Source organism: Euleptes europaea, chromosome 3, assembly GCF_029931775.1.
Source record: "Euleptes europaea isolate rEulEur1 chromosome 3, rEulEur1.hap1, whole genome shotgun sequence".
Lineage (NCBI taxonomy): Eukaryota > Metazoa > Chordata > Lepidosauria > Squamata > Sphaerodactylidae > Euleptes > Euleptes europaea.
The window spans coordinates 33,336,635-33,351,557 of record NC_079314.1 but is presented as its reverse complement, the minus strand read 5'-3'; the positions used below and the strand labels follow the sequence as shown (position 1 = coordinate 33,351,557).

The 14,923-nt window shown below is 48.3% G+C and overlaps 1 protein-coding gene across 1 annotated transcript; it reads left to right on the top strand.

Moving 5' to 3' along the window:
- Positions 1-2,744: 2,744 nt before the first annotated feature.
- On the top strand, positions 2,745-14,114 carry PPIE (peptidylprolyl isomerase E). Its single transcript, XM_056847448.1, has 10 exons — positions 2,745-2,801; positions 4,362-4,460; positions 5,838-5,881; positions 7,695-7,721; positions 8,434-8,515; positions 9,906-10,006; positions 10,442-10,565; positions 12,115-12,300; positions 13,012-13,154; positions 14,002-14,114. The coding sequence occupies exons 1-10, from the start codon at positions 2,771-2,773 to the stop codon at positions 14,068-14,070; spliced, it is 906 nt and encodes a 301-aa protein (XP_056703426.1). The 5' UTR covers positions 2,745-2,770; the 3' UTR covers positions 14,071-14,114.
- Positions 14,115-14,923: the final 809 nt, after the last annotated feature.

The following is a 14,923-nucleotide window of genomic DNA, read 5'->3' as shown; positions in this document are numbered from 1 at the left end:
TACAGTATTTGGTTTTCAAGACTTAAATATGCAATTTGTTCTTTTCATTGCCATTGCAAAGTTAAGTCGTCTTTGGTCTTCCATAAGCAGGACATTGAAGTTTTCTGATTGAACTTTTTCATTTGTGGTTTTGGCTTTAATTGAAAAAACCCATTTGCAATGCCTGGAAAGTGTTTATCAATAAAGAATTTTTAAACAAACATCATGCCCTTGGCCAGCTCTTTTTCTCCTCTGTCTTGAGTCCTGGAGATTGTCTTTGGTGCATTGAAATGAACGGGAGCTGTATGGTTGGAAGGGGGCTGTATTATTTTGTTGTGTTTGGCTGTATCTGACAGCATGAACAATGTTGAATTCGGTGTTAACGCTTTCCATCCTGAACTCTGCATGCAGGCCATAATGTTTGAATGATGCTTTATTTCATTTGTACACTTTTTACCCTCACTTCATTAGATGTATATGGGAGGGAGAGGGGCTATGGCTCCATGGTAGAGCATCTGCTTGATATGTAGAAGGTCCCAGGTTCAATCCCTGGCCTCTCCGGTTGAAAGGACCAGGTAATAAGTGATGTGAAAGCCCTCTGTCTGAGACTCTAGAGAGCTGCTGCCAGTCTGAGTAAACAATACTGACCTTGATGTACTGATAGTCTGATTCAGTGTAAGACAGCTTCGTATGTGTCCCGCCCTTCTTCCAAGACACTCAGGTGATGCTCATCTGCAATCTTCCAGGTTGCTTGGGAATCCCAGACACCTTCCAGGGATTTGACAGGGCATCAGCAACCTCGGAATGATCCCTCAGATTTTGATTCTCCCAAATGTACTTTTTTGAAAAAGTGAACGCCAAGCATAAGAACATAAGAAAAGCCATGCTGGATCAGACCGAGGCCCATCAAGTCCAGCAGTCTGTTCACAGTGGCCAACCAGGTGCCTCTAGGAAGCCCACAAACAAGATGACTGCAGCAGTATTATCCTGCCTGTGTTCCACAGCTCTGTATTACACAGTCCCGCATGCTTGAGAGGCTTTGGGATTGTGTTCTCAGCAATCTCCCCCAACACACACACTCTCCCCCCCCCCTGCACACACAAAACAAACCACTTTTGAAAATTACAGCTCAAGCCTGCTGGTCAAACATCACCAGGAGCAGTTGAATTTGAGCATACCTAATCTAAACTGGTTAGCCCTCTTGACAAAGCTATGTCCTGTTTCTATTGTGTCTGTAAAAACAAGAGGGATTCTGGGAGGCCTCTTGCCAGGCATAAGAAAGCTGGGTTTGCTCTCCATTCCTCCACTCAGCCAATCTAGGCTTCCTGCTCTGTGGTAAACCACTTCTAGTATGAACAGCTTTACCAATCCTTCCTAAGACTGAAAATAAAATGAAATGTGTGAACTTGTTCAGTTAAAAAGTGAAATTTGCTGCTAAACTTAATCCCTGTAATTTTGCCACAAACGGCTGCTTTATGGCTATTTTGGCCCTTTTTGAAGTATTTTTCTTTTTAAGTTTATGTACGCTTTTGTAGGCCCCCTTTTCACTGGAATTTAAGGTGGACTACACAGTGTAAAAGCTATAGTTGATCGATGTAAATAGTAAAGTGATGTCGAAGGCTTTCACGGTCAGAGTTCATTGGTTCTTGTAGGTTATCCGGGCTGTGTAACCGTGGTCCAAAACCAAGGTTACACAGCCCGGATAACCTACAAGGACCAGTAAAATGATGCTTTTGATGTGGTAAGCAGGGGTTCGGGGGTGGGGGGGGAGAGACCCAAATCGTTATTTCAAGAAAACAGTTTATTTGCAGCTGCTGACTCAGAGGCCCTAATGGGCAGAAATCTCTGAGTCCTGATTGTACTGAGGCAGAGACATTTATCCAAATTCAAGTTATGACGGGGTATCAACATTCTGTACATATCTGATTGTATTACAGACAAAGAGGCGGCGCAGTACAGTTCAGTTCTATCCAATTTCTCCTATCATTGGTTCTTGTAGGTTATCCGGGCTGTGTAACCACGGTTACACAGCCCGGATAACCTACAAGAACCAATGAACTCTGACCGTGAAAACCTTGGACAATATCTCCTATCATTGTTTATAGTTCACTCTGACACTCCATGACTCTTAACCCACTTACTTAAAGCACACAGAGAACAAGCCTGTATCTAGGTAGACATTCCTCCCCCCAGCTCCCCTAGCAGTCTGGATGCTAATTATTACCGGGAGATCTTTTGGCCCACTGTTACACTTTAAAAACAAAACGCTGCGCTGAGCTCTCCTATTCCCGTACACCGCTAGGAGAGGCAGGGCTGTACACAATCAAGGCCTTTGGGCTGATCCGACAGCTCCGAGGCCCGTTCTCAACCTTTCCTTCAGCCCTTCGTACCCCCGTGCCCGCCTGCCCTTTCAACGGCACCGCTCTCGTCTTCAAACGCTGCAGAGAAGTCATGCAGCTGCAGAGAAGTCGTGCAGCGGCGCGCGCGAGCCCGAGAGCATCAAGCGCAACGGCGCTGGCGACGCTTGCCCAGTTTCCCAGCGCATCGCCGCCTTCCCCCCGCGTGGCACGGCTCTGGGGGTTTCGGTACCCTGCTGAGCGAGTCGAGGCTGCAGCGCCCCGCCCACTTGGAACCCGGGCGGAGTTTGCCGCGCCGCCGCGCCTGCGCTTTGCCGCCTTGGGGGGCTGGAGCGCAAAGGCGTTTGTTCGCGCGCCACGTGGGCGTCTCCTGAAGCCGGGGGAGAAAGAGCTTCCGGAGCAGAGGGCGGCGCGGGCGGTTGTGGGAAAGGAGCATGGCTTCCACCAAGAGGGTTTTGTATGTGGGTGAGTAGGAAAGCCCCGCGGAAACGGCCAGCTGAGCCCGGGAGGGGAGGGCGCGCGGGTACTAGGTTGTCCTTCCCTTCAGCCCTTCATGCCCCGGTGTCGCCTGCCCTGTCCAACTGCGCCGCGTGGCTGTCTCCTGGTCACAGCCTAGTGTGACAGGACCCCTAGCTACAAGCCTGCTCTGTGCACTGGGTCACTGGGCTAAGAGTCATGGAGGGTCAGAGTGAACGATAAACAATGAGAGGAGAAACTGGATGAAACTGCGACTGTACTGAGTCGCCTTTCTGTCTGTAATACAAACAGATATGCATAACTTGTTGATGTATCGTCATAACTTGAATTTGGGTAAATATCTCTTCCCCAGTATAATCGGGACCCAGAGATTTGTGCCCATTAGGGCCTCTGAGTCAGCAGCTGCAAATAAACTGTTTTCTTGATAACGATCTTGGGTCTCCCTCTCCCTCGCGAACCCCTGTTTTACTGCAACACTAGTGAGGGAGGTCTGGGCAGTAAGAGGGTTCCCAGGGGGCAGTCTGGCTTCATAGCTGTCCCCAACCTGGCCAGCGTGGTGTAGTGGTTTAGGGCTGTGGTTTGGAGCGGTGGAGTCTGATCTGGGGAACCGGGTTTCATGCTCCACTCCTCCACATGAGCGGCGGAGGCTACTCTGGGGAACCGGGTTGGTTTCTCCACCCCTGCTCATGAAGCCAGCTGGGTGACCTTGGGCTAGTCACAGCTCTCTTCAAGCTCTCTCAGCCCCACCTACCTCACAGGGTGTCTGTTGAGGGGAGGGGAAGGGAAAGTTTGATTCTTCCTTAAGTGGTGGAGAAAGTCAGCATATAAAAACCAACTCTTCTTCTACCTCATAGGGTTGTGGGGAGGGTGGGCAGAGCTGCATGCACCATCCTGATCTCCTGAAGAAGAGAGTGAGCGAGGGTAGGCTGTGGGTACCTCCGCTTGGCGGTGGATTGCCTTGGATCCGGTGGGCCTTGAAGACCCATGGGGCCAGGGAGGTGTTTCCTCGTGGTTCTCATCCCCTTTTTATGGTCTGGGTAAAGGCCAGTAGCAACCAGTGCTGGAGGCCCATCAGGGCAGCCTCGGTCTCTTGGCTCGGGAAGGGGTGTGTGTGGAATCAGCCTCACTTTGGAGGTGATGCGACCAGATAAGAAGCACTGCCTAGTTGACACAGCTGCATGATGCGCCCTCCCCCTGGGCTCAGTATCTCAGGTACGCTAACTGTATGTGTGTGGTTGTTGAGGGGTGAGTGTTGTTGAGTGTAAGCGAGGTGGTGAGCATGTGCAGTTATTGCACAGGTGAGCTCTTCTGCCCAGCCAAGGGGGAGGCAACCTTCCGCTGTTGCAGAACGCATACCGTAAGCTGCTCAGGGCAGGGCCCCAATTCTGTAAAGCCATACATACATACATTCATGCTGCAAGGTGCATGTACAGATTCTGTATCCTGGCATTTGAATGTTAAGATCGTTTAAATTGTATTCCCACCCTTCTCTTGAAACTCAGGAACACAAATAACGCATGCCAAATATGATGTCTTTTCTGTGAGCAGGTGGGCTTGCAGAGGAGGTGGACGAGAGGGTGCTGCATGCAGCCTTTATTCCCTTTGGTGACATCACGGATATCCAGATCCCATTGGACTATGAGACAGGTGAGCTGAGCTGCTGTTCTGACTTAGGCCTGTCTTTTTGGCTTGTAGGAGCTCTTTCTGGGCTGGGAAAACATTCCACACCCCTGAGAGCTTCTACAGAACTGGAGAAAAAACTTACAAATATTTAAATTCCTAAGCCACTGTCAGCATTTGCTTGACAGTAGCCTGGCTGCACCTTGCCCTGGATGGCCCAGACTGGCCTAGTATCATCAGATCTCAGAAGCTAAGCAAGGTCGACCACAAAGGAAGTCCAGGGTTGCTACGCAGAGCCAGGCAATGGCAAACCACCTCTGCTTGTCTCTTGCCTTGAAAACCCTATGGGGTCACCATGAGTTGACTGAGACTTGATAGCACTCTCCACCACCGCTCTACATTTGTATGTGAAGATTCCACTAAGTACTCCATTACATTGTGGCCTCTTCTGGGCATTTTGGCCCCAAATTAGGAAAAAACTGTGACAATGATGCTCCTCCAAAACAGGCTATGTGCAGGAATCTATTGTAGCCTTTTTTTTTTAACTGTGTCCTGCAAAAATAGAAAGGACATTTTGTGTTTAAGAGGGTCTACTCAGAAGTAAGTCTCTTATTATTCAGTGTGGTCTAGTACTAGGAAAATGCTCTTTGGGTTGCTTCCCAAGCATCAATGCGGGTTGTCTGAATCCCATGATAAACAGTAGCTACTGGTTAATGGAAAGAAAATCCTTGCCGAGCACATTTTCCTTGTTCACTTGATGGCCAAAAAGCCCACCTTAGAATTCTGAGGCTCTCTCCTTGTAAGAATCCATGACTAGTGGCCCTGGTCTTTCAGTTCTGCCCAAACGCGAGGGGTATTCAAAAACTGTACTTGAGTTCCTTAACCATTCATCTAACTCCCCCTTTGATGCTTTCAGATTCTGACACACCCTCGTAATTTTTTAGTGAGGGCTTCTCATAGGATGCTGCCATTCCGTTCTCCAGCTGTTTGCTGGCTTTAGCAGTTCCTCCTGTCTGTGTCAGTTTCTTGCCCTTTCCTTTCATAGGCGCTTTGGGACCAGCTGTGTTCTTCATCTACATATAGTTGCCCTTTGGAGGGCATAAGGGGGAGCATACATGACATTTCTCACTGAACAGCTTGGTGATAACCTGCTAGACATTTAATCTTTCTTTGAAATGTAGCTCTTATTGTATAAAGCAATATAAATTATGTTATAATAATTTTGAAAGTAAGTACTGATGTTGCCCCCCATTCGAAAAACAAAACCCTAGAGGGGTGTGTGGCAGGGCTTGGCTGCTGGACAGATCGTGTGGGGTCTGCTCTTTTCATAGCCATCTTGTATGCGTGTTTGCTTGTGTTTGGAGGAGGCTGTTGGGAATTCAAGAACCCTTTTTGTCTCTGCAGAAAAGCATCGTGGTTTCGCTTTCATTGAATTTGAACTGGCTGAGGTGAGGAGCAACCAAGGGCAAGTCTGAAGTTGGATTTCCAAGTCTATGTTTCTTCATCCTTTCCCCCCCCCCTCCTATTCTTCCAGTAAATTAGTGGTGGGGTTGAGCAGAAGGCCACTGACTCAGTTGGGATTCCGGTTTAAAGAAGCCTTGCTGGAGACACTGATTGGAAATAAACTGTCAAGGGCTTTTAGAGGCTGGGGAAATTTCTCTTGGATTTTTTCCAGTGGCAAGTTCTCAGCTGATGGAGCGCTTTGAGCAAAACCATCAGTAAAACCTGACATGGATGTGCTTTTGGGCAGAAGCCAATACCGTTAAACGGCACCTTCATCAGGGCACCTGTGTAGAAACTCCCACAACCAGATGGATTAAAATCGGATAGTTAAAGTTAAAGGGAACGTGGAGGTCATCTAGGCAAACCCCTGCTCAGTGCAGGATTCCTGAATCATGACTCCCATCCATTCCTGATGCCTAGGTTAACTTCCAGGCCATATTTGTTTCCAGTTGTGGCAAAGGTATCTGATAAAGGGAGCTTTGAGTCTCGAAAGCTTGTACCCTGGGAAATCTTGTTGGTTTTTAAGGTATTACTGGAATTGAATCTTGCTCTTCTACTGCTGGCCAACCTGAAACTAAATTGTTTCCATGTTAGCCATGCACTGTTGGATCCAACTAGCTTTCCCACTGGTAAGAAAGGGAGGGTGGGGGTCTCCTTTGACCATCAAATGTTATACTGGGGATTATGAGACCGTCGTCAACAAAAACTATGTGGGATGAAAAGTATGCTAAGAAGGGGGAACTGGGCAAAACTGAATTAAAAAGCTGGCTCCATCGCTCAGTCTAGAGCTCCCATGAGTCAGTTGCTCAGTTTGAACAAGGAATGCTGGCAACCTTATGGGCATTCCGGTAAATCCTCTTGTCTCGGAGCCACAGGCCACAAGCTGTGGGTTTTGCCAAACAGGTTTGTGCCCTGAAAGACCTGCCAGAGGCATGTAAATGGAAGCTTGTTCCAGATCTCCTGCAGTTGGCAGACTGAGAGTCTCTGCTTCTGCCGGGACTGGGCTTGAGTACGTCTCACAGAAGGCGGCCCTTTCAGAGGCTGACAGGCAGCGGCTCCTTTGTGGCTCTGACTGGAAGTGGGCAGGAGTCATCCTTTTGGCCATTGTTTGTGCAGGGGCCAAAACTTACCGGCACGTTCTAAATGAAACACGGTTGTGGTGGTTTGTACCAATGGATGCCTGCAATCTGTTGGAGAAAGGAAGCAGCAAATGCATTGTTATACACAAATGTGGCCACCAAGGCTTTTGGGAGAAGCAGCAAGAAGCTGAAATAGAGGGGCAGGACAAGCAGCAACCTTCTTGACTGAGTGGGAAACAGACACATCATGTTGGTGAACATTGTACTGCGGTGCTTCTAGAATGGTCTATTTTGCAAAAGCCTTGGGGGTGTGAGATCCGCTTGAAAGTTGTTTGAAAACCTGTGTGGCTCCTTGTTCTGCACCCTTTGTGGTGTTTTGTGGAGTTGGCCTCAGTGTCTGAGCAGCCCAATGGTTGTCATGCTTCAAGCAATGGCTTTTAAAAATGCCAGCATTGAGCTTGTGAAGGTGGGAGTTTTTTTTCCCCCAGTGGAATTTTGGATTCCTGGGATCCTGACAAGTTAAACTGATTGGCCACCCACGAAGCAGCTTTCTAATTGCTCCTCCAGGGGGCAAATAGTTATTCTCAGCTTCTAATGCTGCTTTAGTTTGGAAGTAAGCTATGTTCAACCGGGTGAGGGGACGCCTAGCAATCCGACACTGTCATTTTTTTCCTTTTAGGATGCAGCGGCGGCAATCGACAACATGGTAAGCCCCTCTTTTGTTCAGTTTTGTGGGCAGCTCAAAAGTCTGCTCTTGAGTTCCTTGCCCTCGGTGTTAGTAGAACAAGGCAGACGGGAGTCATTCAGGCCAAAGAAACTGGCATTTAGTTCAATTCCAAGGCCCTGCCAGGGGAGCGTCCCATGAGTCAAAAAGTTGCTGCGCTTTTCCTGTCTTCATATTTGGGTTTTTAAGCTCTAGGAAGTTGCAGAGGGGTTGGAGGGGGTGTCTTCATTTACTAATTTTGTGCGCTACCTAACCTGACAACACAGTCCTGCTGGTCCCTGTTTTGGGCGGTGTCTGATTTCGTGCCTTAAAACCTCCACGAAGTTAGAATGTAAATCACTGCAAGGGACTCGTATAGTTGGATGAACTGGGTGGAAATCTGAAGCGGCCTTACGCAGAGTCAGACCCCTGGTCTCTCTGGCTCTCTGACTGGTTTTGGATTTTCAGGGTCTCGAGAACAGCCTTTCCAGCATCGGCTGCCAGAGATCTTTTAACTGGGGAAGCTGCCAGGTGTTGAACATGGCGGACTGCTGTGTGTACAGCTGGGCGCTCTAGCACTGAGCCACACCTCCTCCCTCCAAACAGGCTCCTGTGAGCAAATGGCTTGCACTTGCAAAAGGATCTCATGTGATGGTCCTCTTGGGAGCTGGAAACAGCTTGGAGTGTTTTCGTGTCTCTTTTTCCTCTTGCGCAGAATGAGTCCGAGCTCTTTGGAAGGACGATTCGTGTCAACCTGGCCAAACCAATGAGGATTAAGGAAGGATCTTCCAGGCCGGGTGAGTCCTGTGATGGCCTGCCTGGCATTTTTATCCCACCCAAGAAGGTCAAGATGGCATACAGAGTGTGCTCTAGTGACTAGAGTGTCAGACTAGGATCTGGGAGACCCAGGTTCGAATCCCCACTCTGCTGTGGAAACTTGCTGTGTGACCTTGGGCCAGTCATACACTCTCAGCCTTACCTAATTGACAGGGTTGTTCTGAGGAAAAAATGGAGAAGAGGAGAACCTGGACTAGTAGGTTAGACAAAAGACTTCCCCTCCCAATAGAGCAACTGAAAGCTGCAAGGAATAGTATTCGGAAAGCGAGCTGTAAACAGTTACCAAATAAGATCTTAAACGAGGATAGGTCCTTAGTGTTTAAAGATGCAAATTGTAAATATTCACCTCTCTTCTTTCAGATGCCTTTTAACAATACTTTTTCCTTCCCGGCCTCTTTCTCATGGTTAAAAATCCATAAATTTAGAAGAACTTTTTTATTGGCAAGGTGTAATGCCTTAGATTTAGCCTGGATGCAAAGGAGATACATTAAAATTATTGCAGAAGATCGCAAATGCCCATTTTGTCTGGATCAAGTAGATTCCCTAGCCCACATTGTTTTGGCATGTTCACAAAATAATATTGCACAAAATAAATATATCACTCCCTGGATAAAACAGCTAATGACACTTTCTGAGAAGCAGATACTGCGTTATCTGGTATCAAGTAGATCGGTGAATTTTGTGAGACATGGCATCTTTTCTCTTTATAGTGTCAAGAAGATGTTATTTCCCCTACCTTTTTTTTTTTTAAGTGTGAAATGGCAGATGAATAGCTAATGGCTGTTAAATCTAGGGAAAGGAATAAAAGAACGATGTAACCTGCGCTTTGGCTCACCATAGGGGAGAAAGGTGGGATATAAATCAAGTGAATAAATAGATCTTGGCTGTTAACAGCAATCCAGTGTGGTGGTTGTAGGCTGAGAAAGAGCGACTGGCCCAGCATCGCCTTGGGAGCATCATAGCTGAATGGTGATCTGAACTTGGGTCCCCCAGATCTGAATCTGACATTCTAGCCACACTGCCACACTGCAGCTCTTATCAAAACTACCAAGTCTAGCCCCTGGTCCCAGGAAGACTCGAATGGGATCAACCCATGCACTTGTAGCATGGGCTGTCACAAGAGGGGGCTCAACAGTTGGATTCTTGCCAAGCAAATCGCTCTGGATGATGTACACTAAGGTCTGGGCAATTTCCCTTTTTAGTTTTTCTTGTGATTCTGCAAATATTTAACATTGGGAGACTTTTGTTTTTGAGCCATACCTAAGAAAGGGCTTCCAGATCTCACTGTTGTGTTTTACTTTGGTGGGGTCCCCTCCCTTTTCCTGAACACCTTTTATTTCTCTTTTGCAGTCTGGTCAGATGACGACTGGCTGAAGAAATTTTCCGGGAAGACACTGGAAGAGAATGTGGAAGAAGAAGGGTCAGAGCCTACCAAATCAGAGGCCCAGGAGGTATCTGGGACTTTTCCTTGACTTGTGGGGAGGGGGACATGTGCTGCTGTACAGGAGCTGCCAGACTTTGCTCTGGGGGTGGTTTAGCACCCTCTGTCCCTTCATACCGCAAAGACAGCCAGTGCCATCTCTGCCAGTATATGCCAAACTGGATGGCTAGCACCCCAGGTCAGAACAGAGGTACTCCATGTTGTATCCCAACCTTGAGGAGGATTTAATGAGCTCCCTGGCAGAGCATTAAAGCTACAAGCAAAGAGCTACTGAAGCTCCATACAGAAGTGCCCCCAGAGGTCACCACAGTGGGGATGGTGGTGGTGGCATGTAGCATTTACCCAGCTCTTCAAGATGCGCAAAAGGCTTCACATGGTATGATGACAGCACCAATCCTGGCCAAGGTGAGCATTAACTGTGGAAGTTCTGTTTTCCTTCCCCTAGGGTGAGCCTCCTACAAAGAAATCAAGGACGAACCCTCAGGTTTACATGGACATCAAGATTGGCAATAAGCCTGCGGGCCGCATAAACATCCTCTTGCGATCGGATATTGTACCCATGACCACAGGTAAGAGTGGACTGCCGTTTGGCTAGGTGAAGCTCCATCAGGTCTGCACAGACCTAGTGGCACATGCGTGTGTGTACACACAAAATATCACAGTGTTACAGTGCTGGAATGGATAAAAAATGCAGCCAAAGTTTTTGTTATCCAGCACTTGCACGAAATGGGCTGGCTGTTTAATCAAATGGGCTGTGTACTGAAGGTAATTGCTCTGCCCCACTTCCAACCCAGAGGAATCTGCCACTACCAAGTCTCACCCCATATTGTACACCATGGCAACAGCCCCCCCCCCCGGCCTGGTAGAACCTGTTCTCTGCCCCCTAAGCCACAGAGGTGGCCTCAACAACAGGCAGACAAGTGGGCCTAACTGCCCAGGAGGCCTCCAGCAGATCTGGTTTCCAACAGCTCCAGGCAGGCTGAAGGGGGAGGAGGCCTCAGATGATGTGGTTACACTGGCAGTGCCAGCCGTCAGAAACCCAGCAGAGGCTGAAGGCATCAAACTGGGTAGCTGGAGAGGTGGGGATGGGGGGCGGTGCGTGCCTGATGACTCCGGGACATGGTGGCTGTGGGGAAGGAGCTGTGGCGGTTAAGTGTGCCTAGTGGAGAATCAGGTGCCAGATAACAAAGTTTTTTACCCGCTTCCCTTGAGGCAGGATTCGTCAGCCTGCTTCTCATCCCCCGGCAGCTCCATTGATAGTGGGCTGCCAGCTGAACATAGATTTGAATTTGTCATGATCAGAGCTCAGATGTGCTTCTTGTTTTTGTGGTGTCTTTTTTGCCCTGTTCTCTGAGGACCATGATCTGGGCAGTAGTTTATAAACAGAAGTGTCCCTCCCCCCTTCTCTGTGTGGAAAAACCAATATTTGAAGGACAGTCTTCCTCTACATGTCCCTGTGCACTAACTGTGGTCTTCAGGCAGCCATTTAGGGTGGCCCAGCCGGCATCAACCAGAGTCTGGGCCTTTGCCATCGTGGCTCCTGCTCTGTGGAATGAGCTTCTTGAAGAGGTGAGGGGGGGTCTCCTTGGAGGTCTTCAGGAGGCGCTGCAAGGGGTTTTGAATTGGCAGGCGATTTAAGGTGGAGAAGGAGAGAGATTTTGGGGTTTATTTTATTTTGGTTTCAGTTGGAAATTTTTAAAAAACTGTTATTGTAAAGGTGCCTTGAACCACTAGGAAAGGTGGAGTATATAAATGTTTTAACAAATAATACAGTGGCCAACCAGGTGCCCATTATATTAGGTAAGGGGCTCTCATAAGAACATAAAGGCCCTGCTGGATCAGACCAAGGTCCGTCAAGTCCAGCAGTCTGTTCACACAGTGGCCAACCAGGTTGCCTCTAGGAAGCCCCCAAACAAGATGACTGCAGCAGCATTGTCCTGCCTGTATTCCAAATCACCTAATATAATAGGCATGTGCCTCTGACCCTGGAGAGAATAGGTATGCATCTCTCCAGTGAAGGATCTCCGCACTTGAGATGGCTTACAGGATGCTCAGTTAACTGCCTTCCTCCACTGTGCCCTTCTGGGGCTCTAAGGCCGTTCCTCTCGTCCCCTGCAGAGAACTTCCGCTGCCTTTGCACGCATGAGAAGGGGTTTGGCTTTAAAGGGAGCAGCTTCCATCGTGTGATCCCCCAATTCATGTGCCAAGCCGGCGACTTCACCCACCACAACGGCACTGGGGGGAAATCCATCTACGGGAAGAAATTTGATGACGAAAACTTCATTCTGAAGCACGTGGGGCCAGGTAAGGTTGCTGTGGGAGTTCTGTGCTGGAAGAGATTCGGGGGGACTGGGCAGTTGTTGGGAGCTCGGATTCGAGTCAGGTTGGACGCAGCGTGGCTGAGCCCCACACCAAGCCAAGAGCATGCCCCATAGCATGGTAGATCCTCTGAGGCAGAGTTTCCCAAACGTATTAAGTCATGGAGCACTTTTCAGGAGAGAAATTCATAGAATCAAAGAGTTGGAAGGGACCACTAGGGTCCTGTAGTCCAACCCCCTTGCACAATGCAGGAAATTCACAACTACCCTCCCCCCACACCCCCAGTGGCCCCCACTCCATGCACAGAAGATGGCCAAGATGCCCTCCCTCTCATGAGCTGCCTAAGGTCATAGAATCAGCATTGCTGACAGATGGCCACCTAGCCTCTGCTTAAAAACCTCCTGGGAAGGAGCACTAATTTTCACCTAGCACCTGTATACTAAACCAAATGACAGTAGGATTTTTCTTTCCAGTCTCTTCATGGAACTATGGAGATGTTTTGGGAACCTCTGCTCTGAGGGATTTTATTCTTTCAAAGCTGGTGGGGTGGAGAGTAAGGCCTCGCCCTCTCTTGTCTGTTCAGCTGTTTTCCTTTTCTTGAGGGACTGAGCATAAAAAAAATGTGAATTCCAGATGTTGGGAAATCCTGAAAGGGATGCCTGTGGAATTCTAATGAGATGTATTTGTGTGTCGTAGGCATGTTGTCCATGGCCAACTCTGGTTCAAACACCAATGGATCTCAGTTCTTCATTAGTTGTGATAAGACCGATTGGTTGGACGGCAAACATGTTGTGTTTGGAGAGGTCACAGAGGGGATGGATGTGGTGCGGCAGATAGAGGTAAGTTTTGTACAGAAGCTGCTTTGATCACGGTGATACTTCCCATTCAAGTGTTTAAAGCATTTCATGCAATTTACCTTGTTATCCTTACAACAACCCTGTGTGCTAGGTTAGTAGCATTACCCATGTATACCAGGTGTGGAGCTCAGACTAGTGAATTCATGGCAGAGGTTGGCGCTAGTGTGATTGTAGCATTTAGAGAAGGGGTCCCCAATGGGGTACCCGTGGGCATCATGGCACCCGCCGACTCCTTTTCTGGCACCCACCAAGTATTGTTAGGAGGTGGATGGGGCCAGGGAGGGCTTTTGCTCAGCAAGACTTCTGATTGACTATTGGAAATTTGATTGGCTGAACAGATTTTTAAAAATGTTTCTTTGGCAGCAGCTGCCACCACAGCACGAGGAGCTGCACTGAGTTACTGAAGTTAAGCTGTGGCAATCATTTTGTGGCTGACTCCGCCTCCTGCAGCAACCATTTTGTGGCAGCCATCTTATTTCTGTGTCAGGATTCCAAATGTGCCCGCAGGCTCAAAAAGGTTGGAGACCTCTGATTTAGAGTATCGCACTAGGATCTCTACTGTGCCATTAAGCTTGCTGGGTGGCTTTGGTCCAGCGGCACTCCCTTGGCCTAACCTACCTGATAGGGCTGTTGTGAGGATAAATTGGAGGCAGGGAGAGTCAGGCATGCCACCCTTTGGAGAAGGGCAGAGTACAAATAGGCTAGGGAGACTTCTTGACTCGTAGCTCAGTCTGTTAGCTCCTGTGCAGCTCCAGCTGTCTTTTGGGAACATTTCTTCCTGGGCTTGGAGTTCCAGCTTCACCTCTCCTCTCCCTTTACTTTTTTAAAGGCCCAAGGCACCAAAGACGGAAAACCAAAGCAAAAAGTAATCATCTCGGACTGTGGTGAATACGTGTGAATAGTTGCACGAGGAGAAAACTAGCTGGAAAGAACAGGCTGAAATGGAAAGAAGACAGTCCCTTCGACTTAAGCAGCTTCTTGGAGCCCTTCACGCACCGTGGGTGCAGAACTGAGGCCTGTTTTACTCTGAGGCAAGAGCTTCAGGAGAGGCGACTGGACCAAACAAGAACCTGTAAATATTCCGCCACTTGTTGGAGACTCTTTGCGCGTCGTCCTTATTCAGAACAGCCAATTTGCAGAGTTGTGATTTTGTACAGAACTTGACCTACACATAAAATAAATTATAATCTTTTTTAAACTAGATTTTCATTCTTCCTCTTTGCCTCTATCCAGTCCAATAATCAGCCATGTTGATCTAGCATCCTTTATGTTAACAGTAGTTTTAAACTGCATGGAGGGGTATGCTTTATGTTAAAGATCAGAATTTCCTAGTCAACCCTGGGCCAATCGTGGCATAGGTTTTCCAGGAAAGGTTGAAGGAGCTGGGTATGTTTAGCCTGAAGAGGAGAAGACTGAGAGGGGATATGATAACCATCTTTAAGAACTTGAAGGGCTGTCATATAGAGGAGGGTGCCAAGTTGTTTTCTGTTGCCCCAGAAGGTCGGACCAGAACCAATGGGTTGAAATTAAATCAAAAGAGTTTCCGTCTAGACATTAGGAAGAATTTTCTGACGGTTAGAGCGGCTCCTCAGTGGAACAGGCTTCCTCGGGAGGTGGTAAGCGCTCCTTCCCTGGAGGTTTTTAAACAGAGGCTAGATGGCCATCTGTCAGCAATGCTGATTCTATGACCTTAGGCAGTTCATGAGAGGGAGGGCATCTTGGCCATCTTCTGTGCATGGAGTTGGGGTCGC